We start from the raw sequence: 27,037 nt of genomic DNA on the forward strand, positions 1-27,037 counted from the left end.
GTTACAGTCATCGATTCATGTCCCCCCCCCCCCCCCCCCCCCCCCGGCACTTCGATTTCTTCCTCACTCTCCTTGTACATTCTCCTTTTATAACTTTGCCCATGTCTTTTTTACTTGCCCACTATTTTACAAATAGCTGACTAGGAACAACCAACAACTTCTGCCACACTCCAAGTTGTACGCTCCGATTGTTTTCTCACCCCTCCTGTACGTTCTTATATAATCTTCCCACTGTCTTTCTACTTCACCAATGTCTTTTTATTTACACTATATTCAAACACAGCCACCTGGGAACAACCAACATCTTCTGCCACACCAAGTTGGATGCTCTGATACTCCTCCTGTGCTTTCTTATATAATCTTCCCACTGTCTTTTTACTTACACTATATTTTCACACACAGCTGACTGGGAACAACCAACATTATCTTCCGCACTCCTAGTGAGACGCTTTAATTTTTCCTCAATCTCCCTGTACATTCTCCTTTTATAACCTTCCCATTGTCTTTCTACTTGCCCTCTATTTTACACGCAGCTGAATGGGAACAACCAACATCTTCTGCCACGCTCCAAACTAGACAGAAAAGAGCTGTATCTTCCTTACTATTGATACAACCGCCATCTCTCTTGCTGGGGCCATGTTTTCGGACAATGAGTCCAGTCCACAACTCAGTAAGTTTTGAAAGGGCTTCAACTTTTTTGTGTTTTTTGAATAAGTTGCAAACTTTGTGTTGAGATTTGTTTTATAAATGTAAATGATGATAATTCCTGAATAATTTCCTCTAGTGGTAAATGATGAAATAATGAAATTTCCCTTATTTAAAGGATGTTTAATGAATTATGTTAGAGATCAAAAATAGGTTGTGTGTCATATCTGGTGACCCCCACAGTGTAAAGAGTCCAGAACCTCAACTCTAACACAGTGACCTCACCAGCAGAATAGTGAGTACAGCTCTGGGGTATAATACAGGATATAACTCAGGATCAGTACAGGATAAGTAATGTAATGTATGTACACAGTGACCTCACCAGCAGAATAGTGAGTACAGCTCTGGGGTATAATACAGGATATAACTCAGGATCAGTACAGGATAAGTAATGTAATGTATGTACACAGTGACCTCACCAGCAGAATAGTGAGTACAGCTCTGGAGTATAATACAGGATATAACTCAGGATCAGTACAGGATAAGTAATGTAATGTATGTACACAGTGACCTCACCAGCAGAATAGTGAGTGCAGCTCTGGAGTATAATACAGGATATAACTCAGGATCAGTAATTCTGTACACGGTGACTTTATGTAGATTGCTTGTATACATATTTTGTACAATAAGAGTCTAAGCTGAATTATGGGCCCAATATGTGACCCCAGGGCTGTTTGTGTAAATCCTCCAATTCCCCAATGCAAACAAATCATTTTATACTGAGATATTAACCCCACAGGGGGCGCTGCTTTTTTTTTTTTGCATTTTCACTGTCATCCGCTGCTTTATATGGGACTGAATAAGAAAACAAGAGGTGCAAAAAAATAAAAAGATAAATATTATTTGAGCGTCGGCCCCGGAGCAGCGGAGATGAGGCTGCACTCGTTCTCTTATCACAGAATCAAAATGGAGACATAAAAAATACAATAAAGGTGAAAGGAGAATAGAAAAGGTCATTGATTATGGCTCTGATATCTATACAGATTACACGGCCGCACAGATCCCTGGATTATAACAAGCTAAATGGCTTTCATGGCTTCGGGAGGCGCAGTGCGACCCCATCGCTGCAGACAGTCCCGTACAGATCTCACCCACAGGACAAGAGTTCTCATACAACGTCCAATGGAAACACGGACCCAATAAATTACGTGGGGACGACGATATTCCTGGCGAGTAAAGTGAGCAGCGCCAGCTCCACGTTCCCATCAGCTCTTTCCAGGGCCACAAGAGCATCCTGCGCGGTAAACCCTGCGCCCACAATGCGCTCTACATCGGATGGTGACGGGGGATCTGATGGCGGTACAGAAGAGCGGCCCTCCCCCACCGCCTCCCCCTGGTCACAGCTTAGTTCAGGCCGTTGTTTAGATACTGCTGGGTCTGTGGAGTTACCCATCACTCCAGTGATTGTATCATGGTCCGGCACAGGGCCGGGCAGAGTCTGACCAGGAGCCGATCCCATCACAGCCGACGACTCCATGAAGTCACCAGAACAGTCTGAGGAGACCTGGAAGGAGTCACCGGGGGCGTCCGCCTCAATACACGGAGACGTCTCTTCAGTGACTGGGTGGCTCATTCCATCCTCCTGATGAAGGTCATTGTCCAGATCCCCATTTTGGCCAGATTCTTGATCAGTGCCCTGAATGACGTTGGCTCCATCATCCCCGGAGCCCAAGGCCCGATCATCCTCGGAGCCCAAGGCCCGATCATCCCCGGAGCCCAAGGCTCCATCATCCCCGGAGCCCAAGGCCCGATCATCCTCGGAGCCCAAGGCCCGATCATCCTCGGAGCCCAAGGCCCGATCATCCCCGGAGCCCAAGGCTCCATCCTCCCCGGTCTGAGCAGATCCTTGACCACTGATGATCAGTAACTTATGAAGTTCCTTCAGGGCAGCAGCCAAGGAGAAGCAGCCGTCCCCTCCATCCTGGCCCGAGCTGCTCAATGGTTTCAGGTGATCTTGCTTGTTGACTATGTCCGCGTCTTCAGACTTTTCGGGATCAGTGAGGAGGTCATTGCAGGACACGTTTTGGCTTTCAGGGTTTTGGACAATGACGTTCACCCCTGGTCTGCAGCCATGGAGATCAGGAATTATTTGTGTGTCCAATTCCATCATGTCTTCAGTAATGGCACCAGGAGCTGGCGTCACGTCTCGTCCTCCATCCCCCTCCAAGGCAGATATGGAATGAGGAGACACATCCCCTGGACGAGGCACCGACCCCGATTCCTCATGAACCACTAAACCGGCATCAGAGGTGACTGTAAACTCAGCAGCAGGCAGCGCGGGCTCCGGACCCCGACCAGCGACAGATAATGGAGGAGATAAAGAGGCGGCCAAACCTTGGTCATGAGCGATTGTAGAGTCTGATGGATCAGATGTGTCGGCCATTACTTCACCACCTCCTGCATGGAAGCTGCTACTGCATGCGACATCTTCATGAGGAACATCTCCGCTTCCTGTGCCGGGTGTCCGGGTGGGCGCTGGGTGAGCAGGGGGGAGAGGGGGGGTAGATCCATCCATCGCTGGCACCAGTGACGGACCTGCCTCTGAGGTAGATTCCTTGTCTGCAGAGAAGCAAAACACAATAAAGTTTTATCACAATAAGGATTGAATATATAAACTATTGTTACTCTATGTCAGTGTTTCCCAACCAGCGTGCCTCCAGCTGTTGCAAAATTACAACTCCCAGCATGCCTGGACAGCCGAAGGTAGTTTTGCAACAGCTGGAGGCACCCTGGTTGGGAAACACTGCTCTATGTACTAGAGATCAGCGGTGACATCACTGAGAATACAGCCTATCCATCACTAGAGATCAGCGGTGACATCACTGAGAATACAGCCTATCCATCACTAGAGATCAGCGGTGACATCACTGAGAATACAGCCTATCCATCACTAGAGATCAGCGGTGACATCACTGAGAATACAGCCTATCCATCACTAGAGATCAGCGGTGACATCACTGAGAATACAGCCTATCCATCACTAGAGATCAGCGGTGACATCACTGAGAATACAGCCTATCCATCACTAGAGATCAGCGGTGACATCACTGAGAATACATCCTATCCATCACTAGAGATCAGCGGTGACATCACTGAGAATACAGCCTATCCATCACTAGAGATCAGCAGTGACATCACTGAGAATACAGCCTATCCATCACTAGAGATCAGCGGTGACATCACTGAGAATACAGCCTATCCATCACTAGAGATCAGCGGTGACATCACTGAGAATACAGCCTATCCATCACTAGAGATCAGCGGTGACATCACTGAGAATACAGCCTATCCATCACTAGAGATCAGCGGTGACATCACTGAGAATACAGCCTATCCATCACTAGAGATCAGCGGTGACATCACTGAGAATACATCCTATCCATCACTAGAGATCAGCGGTGACATCACTGAGAATACAGCCTATCCATCACTAGAGATCAGCGGGGACATCACTGATAATACATCCTATCCATCACTAGAGATCAGCGGTGACATCACTGAGAATACATCCTATCCATTCACTAGAGATCAGCGGTGACATCACTGAGAATACAGCCTATCCATCACTAGAGATCAGCGGTGACATCACTGAGTATACAGCCTATCCATCACTAGAGATCAGCGGTGACATCACTGAGAATACAGTCTATCCATCACTAGAGATCAGCGGTGACATTACTGAGAATACAGCCTATCCATCACTAGAGATCAGCGGTGACATCACTGAGAATACATCCCATCCATCACTAGAGATCAGCGGTGACATCACTGAGAATACAGCTTATACATCACTAGAGATCAGCGGTGACATCACTGAGAATACAGCCTATCCATCACTAGAGATCAGCGGTGACATCACTGAGAATACATCCTATCCATTCACTAGAGATCAGCGGTGACATCACTGAGAATACAGCCTATCCATCACTAGAGATCAGTGGTGACATCACTGAGAATACAGCTTATACATCACTAGAGATCAGCGGTGACATCACTAGAGATCAGCGGTGACATCACTGAGAATACAGCCTATCCATCACTAGAGATCAGCGGTGACATCACTGAGAATACATCCTATCCATCACTAGAGATCAGCGGTGACATCACTGAGAATACATCCTATCCATCACTAGAGATCAGCGGTGACATCACTGAGAATACATCCTATCCATCACTAGAGATCAGCGGTGACATCACTGAGAATACAGCCTATCCATCACTAGAGATCAGCGGTGACATCACTGAGAATACAGCCTATCCATCACTAGAGATCAGCGGTGACATCACTGAGAATACAGCTTATACATCACTAGAGATCAGCGGTGACATCACTGAGAATACAGCCTATCCATCACTAGAGATCAGCGGTGACATCACTGAGAATACAGCCTATCCATCACTAGAGATCAGCAGTGACATCACTAGAGATCAGCGGTGACATCACTGAGAATACATCCTATCCATCACTAGAGATCAGCGGTGACATCACTGAGAATACAGCCTATCCATCACTAGAGATCAGCAGTGACATCACTAGAGATCAGCGGTGACATCACTGAGAATACAGACTATCCTGTGAAGTCTTCCCCATGATGCAGCTGATGTCTAGTTTGCAAGTCCTAAAACAGAGAATGGTCATTATGAAGGAACCTTTGTCTATGGGGTCAAGTTCCCAATAAAGGGGCACTCTGGTATCAAAAAATTGTATTTCAAAAAGAAAATCTTTAACCCCAAGACATATAACTTAGTAAAAAAATGTTTATAACACATTGTACTGGCTTCAGCAAGCTTTATGGAGATTCACCCCTAATAGGAGGTTGTGTAGTCTTCAGCTCCTCCCTTTCCCCTGACAGGAAGTTGTGTAGACCTCTCACTGCTAATGTGGTGTTGTCTCCAGCTCCTCCCTCTCCCCTGGCAGGAAGTTGTGTAGACCTCTCACTGCCAATGTGGTGTCTCAGTAGCTTCCTGGCTCCTCCTCTCTCCCCAATGCATCATCATCTGGCATCTCAGGAGCCGTGGTTGTATCTCCTCTGAGCTTAAGCCCCGCCCCCTGCATGATGTCATCCCCTCTGACCAGCCCCTAAGGCTTCATCACCATCTCCCTGTCATATATCATTATTGTAAAACATATGAAAGAAGAAGGGTTATCTTCATACCATGATGCCTTGTGAACAATGCCATAGGCAAAGGAGCAGTCAGTGAATGAATGCAGCAGGTGCAATGCTCTGCAATAGTGCTATATGCGTCTGCAGCATTTACTTTTTTTTTAACTGATGTCAGAATACCCCTTTAAGAACATAGCTAGAACTTCTAAGATATTTAACCCTGTTACTTCTGATGAATTGGTCCGATTACCTGTGGTACGGCCTCTCCTGCTGCAGATTACACACACATGCATCATGGCTTCCGCTGGTCTGTGAGGATTAGGAGACAAAACAGCAAACGGGTATTAAGAGAACACAACAAGCCACGTGCAGTTAGTCACTAAATCCCAGGAGGCCCCCCCGCCGGGTACAGGCCGCTGCCCCGATCCATCAACGTTCACTTACAATCCACAGGAGACACAAGTGAGAGAAACAGAAAGTGTATACAAATGAAGGGTCAACGGAGATAGACAAGGGGGGGTATAAACTTTTATTTAAAAGGGGAATCCATGTTATTGAGCCCCCCTGATGGCCCCCCTCCATGGTGCACAGTTACTTCTAATTCTTCTTCCAGGACTTGGGCCCAGAGCTGGGCTGTTTGCTAGGAGTACACACACAAGACTTCACTCTCCTTAGTTGTCTGGCCAATCACAAGACAGAACCTACTTCTTTCTGCTCTGTTGGCTGTCTGGGAATTCTGGGAGTTGTGGTTTTGCAACACCTGGAGGCACCCTGGTTGGCAAACACTGTATAAAACACATCTGCTGCGTTTTTTGGTTTTGGATGCAGCCTGCAGTGTAAAGCTCAGGATTCTCTCTGTGTGTTTACATCTAAAGCTCCATACTTTACACTGCATTAATAGATACAAGATGGATGAGTTTATAGCAGTCTACTCCTCCACATAACCTGTCCGTATAAAGAATGTTCCTATGGCCAAGAACACAGACACCACACACGGCACGCCATGGAGGACACATGCACAGAACCCGCACACCGCACACCATGGAGGACACATGCACAGAACCCGCACACCGCACACCATGGAGGACACATGCACAGAACCCGCACACTAGAGATGAGCGAATTTACAGTAAATTTGATTCGTCACGAACTTCTCGGCTCGGCAGCTGATGATTTTTCCTGCATAAATTAGTTCAGCTTTAAGGTGCTCCGGTGGGCTGGAAAAGGTGGATACAGTCCTAGGAAAGAGTCTCCTAATACTGTATCCACCTTTTCCAGCCCACCGGAGCACAGGAAAGCTGAACTAATTTATGCAGGAAAAGTCATCAACTGCCGAGCCGAGAAGTTCGTGACGAATCAAATTTACTGTAAGTTCGCTCATCTCTACCGCACACCATAGAGAACATGCACAGAACCCGGGCACCGCACACCATAGAGAACATGCATAGAACCTGGACACCATAGAGAACATGCACAGAACCCGGACACCATAGAGAACATGCACAGAACCCGGGCACCGCACACCATAGAGAACATGCATAGAACCCGGGCACCATAGAGAACATGCATAGAACCCGGACACCATAGAGAACATGCATAGAACCCGGACACCATAGAGAACATGAACAGAACCCGGGCACGCGGCGTACCTGCTTCCTCAGCAGACTTCTGCAACACTTCAGCTAATTCCCGGTCTGCGATGTCCTCGGGGCGTATGTCCTCGGTCCCTGGGCCGTATGCCAGCCGGGCACACTCCGGGAGCTCACCCTCAGGCAGGAAGCTGGTCCGGGTACCAGTAGTCCCGATGACTAAAACATTCTTCTCCAGGTCAATAGAGCACTGTGGGGGAGAGACGGGATTACTGGACGGCCCAACAACCGGCGCAAAATAGATCATATAATATTCTACCGGAACAGGGACTCCATCCCTACAAGATAACCCAACTACAGAGCTGCACTCTTAATTCTGCTGCATGTTACTGGAAACAGTAAGAAAAGTTATGGCAGACGCCACCTAACTAAGCAGCACTCCTCCATGACCAACAGAACCCCATGACTTATTGACAGCGCCCCCCCCCCCCCCCATGACTCTTATTGACCGCGCCCCCCCCCCCCCATGGCTCTTACTGACCCTCCCCCCCATGGCTCTTACTGACCCTCCCCCCCATGGCTCTTACCAAACCCCCCCTCCATGACTCTGATGAAGCACGTTACTCAACTGTCACTGGTATATACATATATACACACACACATATATATATTTACTTCTATAAATATTCTGCAGCTGAAGTAAATACCTGATGTCTCTTTAACATGTCCAGACCGAGCAGCATATCCATCGGTTGTTCCTCCAGAATAGAGAATGAGCAGGGCAGGAAATCTCCCTCAATCTGGACCTGAGCTGCAAAACACAAAGAGAAAAAGAAAGTGAATGAGAAAGAACCTGCACCCTGTATAACCCAAAAGACAGAACCTGCACCCTGTATAACCCAAAAGACAGAACCTGCACCCTGTATAACCCAAAAGACAGAACCTGAACCCTGTATAACCCAAAAGACAGAACCTGTACCCTGTATAACCCAAAAGACAGAACCTGTACCCTGTATAACCCAAAAGACAGAACCTGTACCCTGTATAACCCAAAAGACAGAATCTGCACCCTGTAAAACCCAAAAGACAGAACCTGTACCCTGTATAACCCAAAAGACAGAACCTGTACCCTGTATAACACAGACCCTGCACCCTGTATAACCCAAAACACAGACCCTGAACCCTGTACAACCCAACTCCAATCCACCGATAGTGAAAGAAATAGTGTAGTACCCCTTTAAGGAAGTGCGGAGTGACCCTTTAACCCCAGAAGCTCTTATGACTCACCCAGGTGCACTCTGCCAATGATTTTCTGAGTGCCGACCCCCTTGGCGATCCCGGCCCACCTCCTGTCCACCAGCCTCATGATATGGCAGCGCTCCGCACACGCCTGGCTCATTATAGTCATCTGAGCTCCTGTCAGGAGATAAACAAAGACTTGTGACCCCCCCTGTCCTGCTGTGCGGACCCCACAACGTCCTCCGAGCCGAGCGATCCTCACCTGAGTCTACAAAGGCCTTCACCGGGTAACCATTCACCTTGCAGTTAATGTAAAGCATCACCACCTGCCCGAAGCTCTCGGGAGCCTCCTCCATAGCGATGGTCATGTTCTCCTCAATGTTCTGCTGCCTGCGGAGAGAGGAGACGCGGTCACTGACCATCAGGAGTCCCAACCAAACGGGACTGCACATCTAGTCATGGCGTAAATGTTGGAACCCCTCACAGGAAAGGATTGCAGTAACACAGGTTTCCTATACACATGTTTATTCCCTTTGTCTGTATGTATGTATATATATATATATATATATATATATATATATATAGATCTCCTCTCCTCTGTATATATATATAGATCTCCTCTCCTCTGTATATATATATAGATCTCCTCTCCTCTGTATATATATATATATATATATATATATATAGATCTCCTCTCCTCTGTATATATATATATTGCAGTAACACAGGTTTCCTATACACATGTTTATTCCCTTTGTCTGTATGTATATATATATATATATATATATATATATATATATAGATCTCCTCTCCTCTGTATATATATATAGATCTCCTCTCCTCTGTATATATATATATATATATATATTGCAGTAACACATGTTTTGCTATACACATGTTTATTCCCTCTGTGTATATATATATAGATCTCCTCTCCTCTGTATATATATCTCCTCTCCTCTGTATATATATATATATATATATATATATATATATATATATATATATATAGAGAGAGAGAGATAGAGATAGAGAGAGAGAGAGAGATCTCTCCTCTCCTCTGTATATATATATATATATATATAGATCTCCTCTCCTCTGTATATATATATATAGATCTCCTCTCCTCTGTATATATATATAGATCTCCTCTCCTCTGTATATATATATAGATCTCTCCTCTCCTCTGTATATATATATATATATATATATAGATCTCCTCTCCTCTGTATATATATATATATATATATATCTCCTCTGTATATATATATATATATATATATATATATATATAGATCTCCTCTATATATATATATATATATATATATATATATATATATATATATATATATATATATATATATATATAGATCTCCTCTCCTCTGTATATATATATATATATATATATATATATATATATATATATCTCCTCTCCTCTGTGTATATGTATATATATAGATCTCCTCTCCTCTGTATATATATATATATATCTCCTCTCCTCTGTGTATATATATATATATATATATAGATCTCCTCTCCTCTGTGTATATATATATATATATATATATAGATCTCCTCTCCTCTGTATATATATATATATATATATATATATATATATATATATATATAGATCTCCTCTCCTCTGTATATATATATATATATATTGCAGTAACAGGTTTTGCTATACACATGTTTATTCCCTTTGTGTATATATATATAGATCTCCTCTCCTCTGTATATATATATATATATATATATATATATATATATATATATATATATAGATCTCCTCTCCTCTGTATATATATATATATATATATATATATATAGATCTCCTCTCCTCTGTATATATATATATATATATATATATATATAGATCTCCTCTCCTCTGTGTGTATATATATATATATATATATATATAGATCTCCTCTCCTCTGTATATATATATATATATATAGACAAAGAATAAGTCAGCCAGCACTTTAGTTGATGCCAAACTATTATATGGACCTGGCCTACAGGTGTACGCTACTAGGCTAGATATACAGCAACAGAAGTATACAGCAGCACACTGCCAGCACAAGGATATAGGTGACACATGAACATGCAGTTAAAACATGGAGAGCTATACAGCTATGGTGTAATAGATGCAAATGTGAAACTATGAAATAGTGAGGCACTCGCAAATTTGTCTCCGCCGGCGGTCAAATAGCTTGGACCGTCCCACCGCGATAAGGTGGCCTCCTGGGACGGACCCTACACTGTGAATATGCCTCTGTGTGAACAGTTCAGTAAGCATGGCAGGATCTGGAACATCCAAGCCACCTTATATACACCTGATAGAGGTGGGTGGGGTGCAAGGCCAACATGGAGGTAGCCCCTCCCCCGTATGTGCAATACAGACAAAGAATAAGTCAGCCAGCACTTTAGTTGATACCAAACTATTATATGGACCTGGCCTACAGGTGCACGCTACTAGGCTAGAGGTCCAAGCTATTTGACCGCCGGCGGAGACAAATTTGCGAGCTAAGTGCCTCACTATCTCATAGTTTCACATTTGCATCTATTACACCATAGCTGTATAGTCTCCATGTTTTAACTGCATATTCATGTTGCACCTATATCCTTGTGCTGGCAGTGTGCTGCTGTATTCTCCTGTTGCTGTATATATATATATATATAGATCTCCTCTCCTCTGTGTATATATATATATAGATCTCCTCTCCTCTGTATATATATATATATATAGATCTCCTCTCCTCTGTATGTATATATAGATCTCCTCTCCTCTGTATATATATATATATATATAGATCTCCTCTCCTCTGTATATATATATATATATAGATCTCCTCTCCTCTGTATATATATATAGATCTCCTCTCCTCTGTATATATATATATATATAGATCTCCTCTCCTGTGTATATATATATATATATATATAGATCTCCTCTCCTCTGTGTATATATATATATATATATATATATATATATATATATAGATCTCCTCTCCTCTGTGTATATATATATATATAGATCTCCTCTCCTCTGTATATATATATATATATATATATATATCTCCTCTCCTCTGTGTATATATATATATAGATCTCCTCTCCTCTGTATGTATATATATATATATATATATATATATATCCTCTCCTCTGTATATATATATATAGATCTCCTCTGTATATATATATATATATATATATATATATATAGATCTCCTCTCCTGTATATATATATATAGATCTCCTCTCCTCTGTGTATATATATATATATATATATATATATAGAGATCTCCTCTCCTCTGTGTATATATATATATATAGATCTCCTCTCCTCTGTATATATAGATCTCCTCTCCTCTGTATATATATATATATATATATATATAGATCTCCTCTCCTCTGTATATATATATAGATCTCCTCTCCTCTGTATATATATATATATTGCAGTAACACAGGTTTTGCTATACACATGTTTATTCCCTTTGTGTGTATTGGAACTAAACCAAAAAAGGAGGAAAAAAAAGCAAATTGGACATAATGTCACCAAACTCCAAAAATGGTCCGGACACAATTATTGGCCCCTTTCATAATTGTGGAAAAATAAGATTGTTTCAAGCATGTGATGCGCCTTTAACCCCTTAATGACCACGGACGTAAATCTACGTCCTGGTTTGGCAGTACATTAACGTCCTGTGTATGACCGCGAGCATCGGAGCGGTGCTCGCGTCATACACGGCAGCCGAGGACCCACCGGTAATGGCCGACATCCGCAATCGCGCTGATGTCCGCCATTAACCCCTCAGATGCCGTGATCTGTACAGATAGCTGTGAACCATGGAGGGGACCGTCAGGGGGATCAATAATAGAAGTGAGAATCCAAAAAGGATTGTTGCAAAAACTACAATTCCCAAAATGCCCGGACAGCCGTTGGCTGTCCGGTCATTCTGGGAGTTGTAGTTTTGCAACAGCTGGAGCTACACTGGTTGGGAAACACTGTTATAGAGACATGAGTTTTGATCGGTCATGGCATAGCAGAAAGAAGGAGGTGCTGTCCTGTGATTGGCCAGCCAACTAATGGAAGTGAAGTCCTGTGTGTGTACTCCTGGCATACAGCCAAGCTCTGGACCCAAGTCCTGAAATGCTGGGAGTTGTAGTTTTGCAACTGCTGGGAGTTGTAGTTTTTCACACTGGTTGGGAAACACTTTTGCAGAGACACAAGATTTGATCCGTCAGGGTCTGAGTTTTCAGACCCCGACCAATTGCTAGAAAGAGCCGGGATAAGAGCGAGCTAAGCTTGTTCTCTCCCGGCTCTGTGCAACCTGACTGAGATCGGACTCACAGTGTAAGTCTATAGCACTGTCTCTCAGTCTAGCGATTGGTCAGGGTCTAAAGGCTCAGACCCCCACAGATCATTTCAAAATTTTTTGTTTGTGAATGGCACTCCAATATATAACCCTGGCAGCATGGCAGTAGGAGAGACGAGGGGCCACACCTTATGTCTTCTTCTATTTTAGCCTGAGCTTCCAGATCGAATGGGTCGGCAGAGAAGAGTCGGATCCTCTCCTGCTCCCGCCGCGCCCGCTCCTGCTGCTGCTCCTGGAGAACTTTGGTGAATCTTTCTGTAGGAACGAGAAGACAAAGATGAAGGAGCCGTCGTCGCTCATTGTCCAGCGGCATGGAGGAGCACTACTTACCCAGGTCACCGCTCAGCAGCGCCTCCGCCAGGGGAGGGTTCCGCTCTTTCAGCAGTGACAGCTCGTGGGGATTGGCCAGCAGCATCTCTCGCAGCAGAGCGGGGTTATCCAGCCCCTGAGGGAACGAGGTGGAATCTGGAGCCGGAGCCTGAGCCTGGGACTGAGGGGGCGCAGCGGGCGGCATGGAGGTCCCGGGAACTGCAATGCTACTGAAGTCTATCCGGGGCAAACCTGTAGAGAAGACACAAGAGTCACCTGGTGCCAACCAAAGATCTACAGAAGTGTTTCCCAACCAGGGTGCCTCCAGCTGTTGCTAAACTACAACTCCCAGCATGCCCGGACAGCCAAAGGCTGTCCGGGCATGCTGGCAGTTGTAGTTTTGCAACAGCTGGAGGCACCCTGTTAAGGAAACACTGATCTACATTCAGGAAGAACAATGGTGGAAAGAGCCCCTGCTGATCGCCCCACACACAGCCCATCGTCTGCATAAAACAAGAGCAGCAGACGGCAGGTGTAGTCCCCCCTATAAAGACTTCATGACCCCCCCAGATACAGCCATAGGTGCAACGAATGCAGGAAGACCAGGTACAAGATGGCCACACACTGGAGTCTTACCGGGGAACGCGGGGGCAGGACGTGACTCAGGAGGATTTTTCTGCCGCAGGACGACCACATCGCCATCTTTTAGACCGTAGGAGGAGAGTGATCGCTGGTTGTCAGTCAAAGGCTGCTCCGCATAGACGATCTACAAGACAGAGGAACAGTCAATAACCCCAACAGAGACCACTAAAAACTACAGGGTGGGCCGGGAGGATGAAGGGGGCAGGGCGAGGGAGGGGGCAAAATGAGGGAGGAGGAGGGAGGATGAAGGGGGCAGGGCGAGGGAGGAGGAGGGGGCAAAATGAGGGAGGAGGAGGGAGGATGAAGGGGGCAGGGCGAGGGAGGAGGAGGGGGCAAAATGAGGGAGGAGGAGGGAGGATGAAGGGGGCAGGGCGAGGGAGGAGGAGGGGGCAAAATGAGGGAGGAGGAGGGAGGATGAAGGGGGCAGGGCGAGGGAGGAGGAGGGGGCAAAATGAGGGAGGAGGAGGGGGCCGGACAAGGGAAGGGGAGGGAGGATGAGGGGAGGTCAGGATGGGGGGGTCAGGAGAAGGGGGGAGCGGGAGGAGGGGGAAGAGGGGAGCAGGACGAGGAAGAGGGGAGCAGGACGAGGAAGAAGAGGGGAGCAGGAGGAGGAAGAAGAGGGGAGCAGGAGGAGGAAGAAGAGGGGAGCAGGAGGAGGGAGAAGAGGGGAGCAGGAGGAGGAAGAAGAGGGGAGCAGGAGGAGGGAGAAGAGGGGAGCAGGAGGAGGGAGAAGAGGGGAGCAGGAGGAGGAAGAAGAGGGGAGCAGGAGGAGGAAGAAGAGGGGAGCAGGAGGAGGAAGAAGAGGGGAGCAGGAGGAGGAAGAAGAGGGGAGCAGGAGGAGGGAGAAGAGGGGAGCAGGAGGAGGGAGAAGAGGGGAGCAGGAGGAGGAAGAAGAGGGGAGCAGGAGGAGGAAGAAGAGGGGAGCAGGAGGAGGAAGAAGAGGGGAGCAGGAGGAGGAAGAAGAGGGGAGCAGGAGGAGGAAGAAGAGGGGAGCAGGAGGAAGAAGAGGGGAGCAGGAGGAGGAAGAAGAGGGGAGCAGGAGGAGGAAGAAGAGGGGAGCAGGAGGAGGAAGAAGAGGGGAGCAGGAGGAGGAAGAAGAGGGGAGCAGGAGGAAGAAGAGGGGAGCAGGAGGAAGGGAGGGTCAGGAGGGTGAGGGGAGAAGGATGAGGGGGGTCAGGATGGAGGGTCAGGAGGATGGAGGGTCAGGAGGATGAGGGTCGCAGGAGGAGGGTAAGGGGGCGGGCGGCCATTCACTGTATGATACTATACATCTTTATGTTCTCCATTCACATGCAATGTAAACAATTAAGAATCTGCATGTCATGTGACCCAACTCTGAGATCCCACAATGCACTGCTCCCAGGTGACAGGAGTCCAAGGTGTGTAGATAGGTGACTGCGCCTCTTCAGGTTCTACCTGTCAGGCAGGAAATTCCAGTGGATTCTGTCTCTACACGTCTTGTGCTCCGGCCTAATATACATAGTAACATCCTTCATAAGGTGGAGAAAAGACCAGAGTCCAAGTCCAACCTAAAACCCTAATAAGTCCGACTGATCCAGAGGAGGAAAACCCTCATACTAGAGGTAAAAACTCCTTCCCGACTCCAAATATCAGAATAAATCCCTGGATCTGTCCCTATAAATCTATTATACATAACCTGTGATGTTATTATTCTCCAAAAATGCATCCAGACCCCTTTTATATTCTTTTACAGAGTTCACCATGACACCTCCTCCGGGAGAGAATTCCACAGTCTCACTGCTCTTACAGTAAAGAACCCCCGTCTGTGCTGGTGTAGAAACCTTCTTTCCTCTAAACGGAGAGGATGCCTCCTTGTTATATATACAGTCCTGGGTATAAATAGATCATGGAGAGATCTCTGTACTGTCCTGATATATTATATATATTATTAGGTCACCTCCTTGTTATATATACAGTCCTGGGTATAAATAGATCATGGAGAGATCTCTGTACTGTCCTGATATATTATATATATTATTAGGTCACCTCATTGTTATATATACAGTCCTGGGTATAAATAGATCATGGAGAGATCTCTGTACGGTCCCTGATATATTATATATATTATTAGGTCACCTCCTTGTTATATATATAGTCCTGGGTATAAATAGATCATGGAGAGATCTCTGTACTGTCCTGATATATTATATATATATATATATTATTAGGTCACCTCCTTGTTATATATACAGTCCTGGGTATAAATAGATCATGGAGAGATCTCTGTACTGTCCTGATATATTATATATATTATTAGGTCACCTCATTGTTATATATACAGTCCTGGGTATAAATAGATCATGGAGAGATCTCTGTACTGTCCTGATATATTATATATATTATTAGGTCACCTCCTTGTTATATATACAGTCCTGGGTATAAATAGATCATGGAGAGATCTCTGTACTGTGCTGATATATTATATATATTATTAGGTCACCTCCTTGTTATATATACAGTCCTGGGTATAAATAGATCATGGAGAGATCTCTGTACTGTCCTGATATATTATATATATTATTAGGTCACCTCCTTGTTATATATACAGTCCTGGGTATAAATAGATCATGGAGAGATCTCTGTACTGTCCTGATATATATTTATATTAGGTCGCCTCCTTGTTATATACACAGTCCTGGGTATAAATAGATCATGGAGAGATCTCTGTACGGTCCTGATATATTATATACAGTATATTATTAGGTCACCTCCTTGTTATATATACAGTCCTGGGTATAAATATATCATGGGAGAGATCTCTGTACGGTCCTGATATATATATATATTATTAGGTCACCTCCTTGTTATATACACAGTCCTGGGTATAAATAGATCATGGAGAGATCTCTGTACTGTCCTGATATATTATATATATTATTAGGTCACCTCCTTGTTATATACACAGTCCTGGGTATAAATAGATCATGGAGAGATCTCTTTACTGTCCTGATATATTATATATATTATTAGGCCACCTCCTTGTTATATACACAGTCCTGGGTATAAATAGATCATGGAGAGATCTCTGTACTGTCCTGATATATTATATATATTATTAGGTCACCTCCTTGTTATATACACAGTCCTGGGTATAAATAGATCATGGAGAGATCTCTGTACTGTCCTGATATATTATATATATTATTAGGTCACCTCCTTGTTATATATACAGTCCTTGGTATAAATAGATCATGGAGAGATCTCTGTACTGTCCTGATATATTATATATATTATTAGGTCCCCTCCTTGTTATATATACAGTCCTGGGTATAAATAGATCATGGAGAGATCTCTGTACTGTCCTGATATATTATATATATTATAAGGTCACCTCCTTGTTATATATATAGTCCTGGGTATAAATAGATCATGGAGAGATCTCTGTACTGTCCTGATATATTATATATATTATTAGGTCACCTCCTTGTTATATATACAGTCCTGGGTATAAATAGATCATGGAGAGATCTCTGTACGGCCCCCTGATATATTTATACATAGTTATTAGGTCTTTTTTCGAAACTAAATAACCCTAATTCTGATAATCTTTCTGGGTACTGTAGTCCTCCCATTCCCCCTATTACCCTGGTTGCCCGTCTTTGAACCCTCTCCAGCTCCACTATATCTTTCTTGTACACTGGTGCCCAGTACTGTACACAGTATTCCATGTGTGGTCTGACCAGTACTGTACACAGTATTCCATGTGTGGTCTGACCAGTACTGTACACAGTATTCCATGTGTGGTCTGACCAGTACTGTACACAGTATTCCATGTGTGGTCGGACCAGTACTGTACACAGTATTCCATGTGTGGTCTGACCAGCACTGTACACAGTATTCTATGTGTTCTGACCAGTACTGTACACAGTATTCTATGTGTGGTCTGTCCAGTACTGTACACAGTATTCTATGTGTGGTCTGACCAGTACTGTACACAGTATTCCATGTGTGGTCTGACCAGTACTGTACACAGTATTCCATGTGTGGTCTGACCAGTACTGTACACAGTATTCCATGTGTGGTCTGACCAGTACTGTACACAGTATTCCATGTGTGGTCTGACCAGTACTGTACACAGTATTTCATGTGTGGTCTGACCAGTACTGTACACAGTATTAGATGTGTGGTCTGACCAGTACTGTACACAGTATTCCATGTGTGGTCTGACCAGTACTGTACACAGTATTCCATGTGTGGTCTGACCAGTACTGTACACAGTATTCCATGTGTGGTCTGACCAGTACTGTACACAGTATTCTATGTGTGGTCTGACCAGTACTGTACACAGGATTCTATGTGTGGTCTGACCAGTACTGTACACAGTATTCTATGTCTGGTCTGACTAGTGATTTGTACAGCGGTAGAATTATTTCCTTGTCGTCGGCATCTATGCCCCTATTGATGCCCCCCATTATTTTATTTGCCTTGGCAGCAGCTGCCTGACACTGGTAACTACAGCTAAATTTATTGTTAACCAAGACTCCCAAGTCCTTTTCCACGTCAGTCGTCCCAAGTGTTCCCCCATTTAATACATAATCCCAGCCCGGATTTTTCCTCCTCATGTGCATTACCTTACATTTATCAGTGTTGAACCTCATCTGCCACTTCTCAGCCCAAATCTCCAACCTATCCAGATCCATTTGTAACAGTGCACTGTTCTCTATTGTGTTATCTACTATACAAAGTGAAATGTCCTCTATTGTGTTATCTACTATACAAAGTGAAATGTCCTCTATTGTGTTATCTACTATACAAAGTGAAATGTCCTCTATTGTATTATCTACTATACACAGTGCACTGTCCTGTATAGTTTTTACCACTTTACAGAGGTTAAACTAATTGGTCTATAATTCCTGGGGTCACCTTTTGATCCCATTTTAAATATTGGCACCAAATTTGTCATGCACCAGTCCTGGGGAACAGACCCTGTTACTATAGAGTCCCTGAATATTAAAAATAGGGGTCTGTCTATTACATACATAATTCCTTTAGAACACGGGGGTGAATGCCATCTGGACCTGGCGATTTGTCTATTTTTTTTTTTTTGTAGGTGGCACTGTACGTCTACCTGGGTTAGACAGGTGACCTGTACTTCTTCCTGGGTTAGACAGGTGACCTGTACGGGGGAGTTTGCCTTTCACACTGTATTTCACCTGACATTTCATTTTCATTCAGTGGAGAAGAATTTGTTTAATATATTTGCTTTTTTCTGATCCCCGTTTATAATTTCTTCCTCATCATTTTTTAAAGGGCCAACGCTTACATTTTTTGCTATTTATATAGTTAGTCAGAAACCTGTTTCCTTTATGAGATTCAAAGGTCTCAGACTCCAGTTCATATCAGGACGCAGGGGAGGAGTCTAAGAGAATCTACCTAAGATGACCTCATGACACCCACAACCAGTAACACCTAAACCTGTATATATCATATCTGTATTCTCTCTATATACCATATACTTGTACCCTGCCCCCTGTATATATCATATATCTGTCCTCTCTATATACCATATACTTGTACCCTGCCCCGTGTATATACCATATATCTGTCCTCTATATACTTGTACCCTGCCCCCTGTATATATCATATATCTGTCCTCTATATACTTGTACCCTGCCCCCTGTATATATCATATATCTGTCCTCTATATACTTGTACCCTGCCCCCTGTATATATCATATCTGTATTCTCTATATACCTGTACCCTGCCCCCTGTATATACCATATATCTGTATTCTCTATATACCTGAACCCTGCCCCCTGTATATACCATATATCTGTATTCTCTATATACCTGTACCCTGCCCCCTGTATATACCATATATCTGTATTCTCTATATACCTGTACCCTGCCCCCTGTATATACCATATATCTGTCCTCTATATACTTGTACCCTGCCCCCTGTATATACCATATATCTGTCCTCTATATACTTGTACCCTGCCCCCTGTATATACCATACATCTGTCCTCTATATACTTGTACCCTGCCCCCTGTATATACCATATATCTGTCCTCTATATACCTGTACCCTGCCCCCTGTATATACCATATATCTGTCCTCTATATACTTGTACCCTGCCCCCTGTATATATCATACATCTGTCCTCTCTCTATATACTTGTACCCTGCCCCCTGTATATACCCATATATCTGTCCTCTATATACCTGTACCCTGCCCCCTGTACATACCATATATCTGTATTCTCTCTATATACTTGTACCCTGCCCCCTGTATATACCATATATCTGTATTCTCTCTATATACTTGTACCCTGCCCCCTGTATATACCATATATCTGTATTCTCTCTATATACTTGTACCCTGCCCCCTGTATATATCATATCTGTATTCTCTCTATATACCTGTACCCTGCCCCCTGTATATACCATATATCTGTATTCTCTCTATATACTTGTACCCTGCCCCCTGTATATACCATATATCTGTATTCTCTCTATATACTTGTACCCTGCCCCCTGTATATATCATATATCTGTATTCTCTCTATATACCTGTACCCTGTCCCCTGTATATATCATATATCTGTATCCTCTATATACTTGTACCCTGCCCCCTGTATATATCATATATCTGCCCTCTATATACTTGTACCCTGCCCCCTGTATATACCATATATCTGTCCTCTATATACCTGTACCCTGCCCCCTGTATATATCATATATCTGTCCTCTATATACCTGTACCCTGCCCTCTGTATATACCATATTTCTGTCCTCTATATACTTGTACCCTGCCCCCTGTATATACCATATTTCTGTCCTCTATATACTTGTACCCTGCCCCCTGTATATACCATATATCTGTCCTCTATATACTTGTACCCTGCCCCCTGTATATACCATATATCTGTCCTCTATATACCTGTACCCTGCCCCCTGTATATACCATATATCTGTCCTCTATATACTTGTACCCTGCCCCCTGTATATACCATATATCTGTCCTCTATATATTTGTACCCTGCCCCCTGTATATATCATATATCTGTCCTCTCTATATACTTGTACCCTGCCCCCTGTATATACCATATATCTGTATTCTCTATATACTTGTACCCTGCCCCCTGTATATACCATATATCTGTCCTCTATATACCTGTACCCTGCCCCCTGTATATACCATATATCTGTCCTCTATATACCTGTACCCTGCCCCCTGTATATACCATATATCTGTCCTCTATATACTTGTACCCTGCCCCCTGTATATACCATATATCTGTCCTCTATATACTTGTACCCTGCCCCCTGTATATACCATACATCTGTCCTCTATATACTTGTACCCTGCCCCCTGTATATACCATATATCTGTCCTCTATATACCTGTACCCTGCCCCCTGAATATACCATATATCTGTCCTCTATATACCTGTACCCTGCCCCCTGTATATATCATATATCTGTCCTCTATATACCTGTACCCTGCCCCCTGTATATATCATATATCTGTCCTCTATATACTTGTACCCTGCCCCCTGTATATACCATATATCTGTATTCTCTATATACCTGTACCCTGGCCCCTGTACATACCATATATCTGTATTCTCTCTATATACTTGTACCCTGCCCCCTGTATATACCATATATCTGTCCTCTATATACTTGTACCCTGCCCCCTGTATATACCATATATCTGTATTCTCTCTATATACTTGTACCCTGCCCCCTGTATATACCATATATCTGTATTCTCTCTATATACTTGTACCCTGCCCCCTGTATATACCATATATCTGTATTCTCTCTATATACTTGTACCCTGCCCCCTGTATATACCCATATATCTGTCCTCTATATACCTGTACCCTGCCCCCTGTATATACCATATATCTGTCCTCTATATACCTGTACCCTGCCCCCTGTATATATCATATATCTGTCCTCTCTCTATATACTTGTACCCTGCCCCCTGTATATACCATATATCTGTATTCTCTCTATATACTTGTACCCTGTCCCCTGTACATACCATATATCTGTATTCTCTCTATATACTTGTACCCTGCCCCCTGTATATACCATATATCTGTATTCTCTCTATATACTTGTACCCTGCCCCCTGTATATATCATATATCTGCCCTCTATATACTTGTACCCTGCCCCCTGTATATACCATATATCTGTCCTCTATATACCTGTACCCTGCCCCCTGTATATACCATATATCTGTCCTCTATATACCTGTACCCTGCCCCCTGTATATATCATATATCTGTCCTCTATATACCTGTACCCTGCCCTCTGTATATACCATATTTCTGTCCTCTATATACTTGTACCCTGCCCCCTGTATATACCATATTTCTGTCCTCTATATACTTGTACCCTGCCCCCTGTATATACCATATTTCTGTCCTCTATATACTTGTACCCTGCCCCCTGTATATACCATATATCTGTCCTCTATATACTTGTACCCTGCCCCCTGTATATACCATATATCTGTCCTCTATATACCTGTACCCTGCCCCCTGTATATACCATATATCTGTCCTCTATATACCTGTACCCTGCCCCCTGTATATACCATATATCTGTCCTCTATATACTTGTACCCTGCCCCCTGTATATACCATATATCTGTCCTCTATATACTTGTACCCTGCCCCCTGTATATACCATATATCTGTCCTCTATATACTTGTACCCTGCCCCCTGTATATACCATATATCTGTATTCTCTCTATATACTTGTACCCTGCCCCCTGTATATACCATATATCTGTATTCTCTCTATATACTTGTACCCTGCCCCCTGTATATACCATATATCTGTCCTCTCTATATACTTGTACCCTGCCCCCTGTATATACCATATATCTGTATTCTCTATATACTTGTACCCTGCCCCCTGTATATACCATATATCTGTATTCTCTATATACTTGTACCCTGCCCCCTGTATATACCATATATCTGTCCTCTATATACCTGTACCCTGCCCCCTGTATATACCATATATCTGTCCTCTATATACCTGTACCCTGCCCCCTGTATATACCATATAGCTGTCCTCTATATACCTGTACCCTGCCCCCTGTATATACCATATATCTGTCCTCTATATACCTGTACCCTGCCCCCTGTATATACCATATAGCTGTCCTCTATATACCTGTACCCTGCCCCCTGTATATACCATATATCTGTATTCTCTATATACTTGTACCCTGCCCCCTGTATATACCATATATCTGTATCCTCTATATACTTGTACCCTGCCCCCTGTATATACCATATATCTGTATCCTCTATATACTTGTACCCTGCCCCCTGTATATACCATATATCTGTATTCTCTCTATATACTTGTACCCTGCCCCCTGTATATACCATATATCTGTATTCTCTATATACTTGTACCCTGCCCCCTGTATATATCATATTTCTGTCCTCTATATACCTGTACCCTGCCCCCTGTATATACCATATATCTGTATTCTCTATATACCTGTACCCTGCCCCCTGTATATACCATACATCTGTATTCTCTATATACCATATATCTGTCCTCTCTATATACCTGCACCCTGCCCCCTGTATATACCATATATCTGTATTCTCTCTATATACTTGTACCCTGCCCCCTGTATATACCATATATCTGTATTCTCTATATACTTGTACCCTGCCCCCTGTATATATCATATTTCTGTCCTCTATATACTTGTACCCTGCCCCCTGTATATACCATATATCTGTATTCTCTATATACCTGTACCCTGCCCCCTGTATATACCATATAGCTGTCCTCTATATACTTGTACCCTGCCCCCTGTATATACCATATATCTGTCCTCTCTATATACCTGCACCCTGCCCCCTGTATATACCATATATCTGTATTCTCTCTATATACCTGTACCCTGCCCCCTGTATATACCATATATCTGTATTCTCTATATACCTGTACCCTGCCCCCTGTATATACCATATATCTGTCCTCTCTATATACTTGTACCCTGCCCCCTGTATATACCATACATCTGTCCTCTATATACTTGTACCCTGCCCCCTGTATATATCATATATCTGTATTCTCTATATACCTGTACCCTGCCCCCTGTATATACCATATATCTGTATTCTCTCTATATACTTGTACCCTGCCCCCTGTATATACCATATATCTGTATTCTCTATATACCTGTACCCTGCCCCCTGTATATACCATATATCTGTCCTCTATATACTTGTACCCTGCCCCCTGTATATACCATATATCTGTCCTCTATATACTTGTACCCTGCCCCCTGTATATACCATATATCTGTCCTCTATATACCTGTACCCTGCCCCCTGTATATACCATATATCTGTCCTCTATATACTTGTACCCTGCCCCCTGTATATATCATACATCTGTCCTCTCTCTATATACTTGTACCCTGCCCCCTGTATATACCCATATATCTGTCCTCTATATACCTGTACCCTGCCCCCTGTACATACCATATATCTGTATTCTCTCTATATACTTGTACCCTGCCCCCTGTATATACCATATATCTGTATTCTCTCTATATACTTGTACCCTGCCCCCTGTATATACCATATATCTGTATTCTCTCTATATACTTGTACCCTGTCCCCTGTATATACCATATATCTGTCCTCTATATACCTGTACCCTGCCCCCTGTATATACCATATATCTGTATTCTCTCTATATACTTGTACCCTGCCCCCTGTATATATCATATCTGTATTCTCTCTATATACCTGTACCCTGCCCCCTGTATATACCATATATCTGTATTCTCTCTATATACTTGTACCCTGCCCCCTGTATATACCATATATCTGTATTCTCTCTATATACCTGTACCCTGCCCCCTGTATATATCATATATCTGTATCCTCTATATACTTGTACCCTGCCCCCTGTATATATCATATATCTGCCCTCTATATACTTGTACCCTGCCCCCTGTATATACCATATATCTGTCCTCTATATACCTGTACCCTGCCCCCTGTATATATCATATATCTGTCCTCTATATACCTGTACCCTGCCCTCTGTATATACCATATTTCTGTCCTCTATATACTTGTACCCTGCCCCCTGTATATACCATATTTCTGTCCTCTATATACTTGTACCCTGCCCCCTGTATATACCATATATCTGTCCTCTATATACTTGTACCCTGCCCCCTGTATATACCATATATCTGTCCTCTATATACCTGTACCCTGCCCCCTGTATATACCATATATCTGTCCTCTATATACTTGTACCCTGCCCCCTGTATATACCATATATCTGTCCTCTATATATTTGTACCCTGCCCCCTGTATATATCATATATCTGTCCTCTCTATATACTTGTACCCTGCCCCCTGTATATACCATATATCTGTATTCTCTATATACTTGTACCCTGCCCCCTGTATATACCATATATCTGTCCTCTATATACCTGTACCCTGCCCCCTGTATATACCATATATCTGTCCTCTATATACCTGTACCCTGCCCCCTGTATATACCATATATCTGTCCTCTATATACTTGTACCCTGCCCCCTGTATATACCATATATCTGTCCTCTATATACTTGTACCCTGCCCCCTGTATATACCATACATCTGTCCTCTATATACTTGTACCCTGCCCCCTGTATATACCATATATCTGTCCTCTATATACCTGTACCCTGCCCCCTGAATATACCATATATCTGTCCTCTATATACCTGTACCCTGCCCCCTGTATATATCATATATCTGTCCTCTATATACCTGTACCCTGCCCCCTGTATATATCATATATCTGTCCTCTATATACTTGTACCCTGCCCCCTGTATATACCATATATCTGTATTCTCTATATACCTGTACCCTGGCCCCTGTACATACCATATATCTGTATTCTCTCTATATACTTGTACCCTGCCCCCTGTATATACCATATATCTGTCCTCTATATACTTGTACCCTGCCCCCTGTATATACCATATATCTGTATTCTCTCTATATACTTGTACCCTGCCCCCTGTATATACCATATATCTGTATTCTCTCTATATACTTGTACCCTGCCCCCTGTATATACCATATATCTGTATTCTCTCTATATACTTGTACCCTGCCCCCTGTATATACCCATATATCTGTCCTCTATATACCTGTACCCTGCCCCCTGTATATACCATATATCTGTCCTCTATATACCTGTACCCTGCCCCCTGTATATATCATATATCTGTCCTCTCTCTATATACTTGTACCCTGCCCCCTGTATATACCATATATCTGTATTCTCTCTATATACTTGTACCCTGTCCCCTGTACATACCATATATCTGTATTCTCTCTATATACTTGTACCCTGCCCCCTGTATATACCATATATCTGTATTCTCTCTATATACTTGTACCCTGCCCCCTGTATATATCATATATCTGCCCTCTATATACTTGTACCCTGCCCCCTGTATATACCATATATCTGCCCTCTATATACTTGTACCCTGCCCCCTGTATATACCATATATCTGTATTCTCTATATACTTGTACCCTGCCCCCTGTATATATCATATATCTGTCCTCTATATACCTGTACCCTGCCCCCTGTATATATCATATATCTGTCCTCTATATACCTGTACCCTGCCCTCTGTATATACCATATTTCTGTCCTCTATATACTTGTACCCTGCCCCCTGTATATACCATATTTCTGTCCTCTATATACTTGTACCCTGCCCCCTGTATATACCATATTTCTGTCCTCTATATACTTGTACCCTGCCCCCTGTATATATCATATATCTGTCCTCTATATACCTGTACCCTGCCCCCTGTATATATCATATATCTGTATCCTCTATATACTTGTACCCTGCCCCCTGTATATACCATATATCTGTCCTCTATATACCTGTACCCTGCCCCCTGTATATACCATATATCTGTCCTCTATATACCTGTACCCTGCCCCCTGTATATACCATATATCTGTCCTCTATATACTTGTACCCTGCCCCCTGTATATACCATATATC

The 27,037-nt window shown here is 43.3% G+C and overlaps 1 protein-coding gene across 2 annotated transcripts in view; it reads right to left on the bottom strand.

The window, feature by feature from the left end:
- Nucleotides 1-1,642: 1,642 nt before the first annotated feature.
- Nucleotides 1,643-27,037, bottom strand: part of LOC130293166 (protein DDI1 homolog 2) — a 31,875-nt gene continuing 6,480 nt past the window's right edge. Inside the window, exons 2-10 of one of the 2 annotated variants that reach the window (XM_056541632.1) lie at nucleotides 13,966-14,095; nucleotides 13,351-13,581; nucleotides 13,149-13,275; nucleotides 8,901-9,028; nucleotides 8,687-8,815; nucleotides 8,107-8,210; nucleotides 7,460-7,649; nucleotides 6,061-6,119; nucleotides 3,126-3,264 (exon numbers count right to left, since the gene is read on the bottom strand). In XM_056541632.1, coding sequence (XP_056397607.1) covers nucleotides 6,103-6,119; nucleotides 7,460-7,649; nucleotides 8,107-8,210; nucleotides 8,687-8,815; nucleotides 8,901-9,028; nucleotides 13,149-13,275; nucleotides 13,351-13,581; nucleotides 13,966-14,095 — 1,056 coding nt within the window. In that variant the 3' untranslated portion in view covers nucleotides 3,126-3,264; nucleotides 6,061-6,102. Of the gene's footprint in view, nucleotides 3,265-6,060; nucleotides 6,120-7,459; nucleotides 7,650-8,106; nucleotides 8,211-8,686; nucleotides 8,816-8,900; nucleotides 9,029-13,148; nucleotides 13,276-13,350; nucleotides 13,582-13,965; nucleotides 14,096-27,037 lie in introns of those variants that run through there. The other variant, XM_056541631.1, reaches the window with a different exon arrangement.

This window comes from Hyla sarda, chromosome 10 (assembly GCF_029499605.1).
Source record: "Hyla sarda isolate aHylSar1 chromosome 10, aHylSar1.hap1, whole genome shotgun sequence".
In the NCBI taxonomy this organism is placed as follows: Eukaryota; Metazoa; Chordata; class Amphibia; order Anura; family Hylidae; genus Hyla; species Hyla sarda.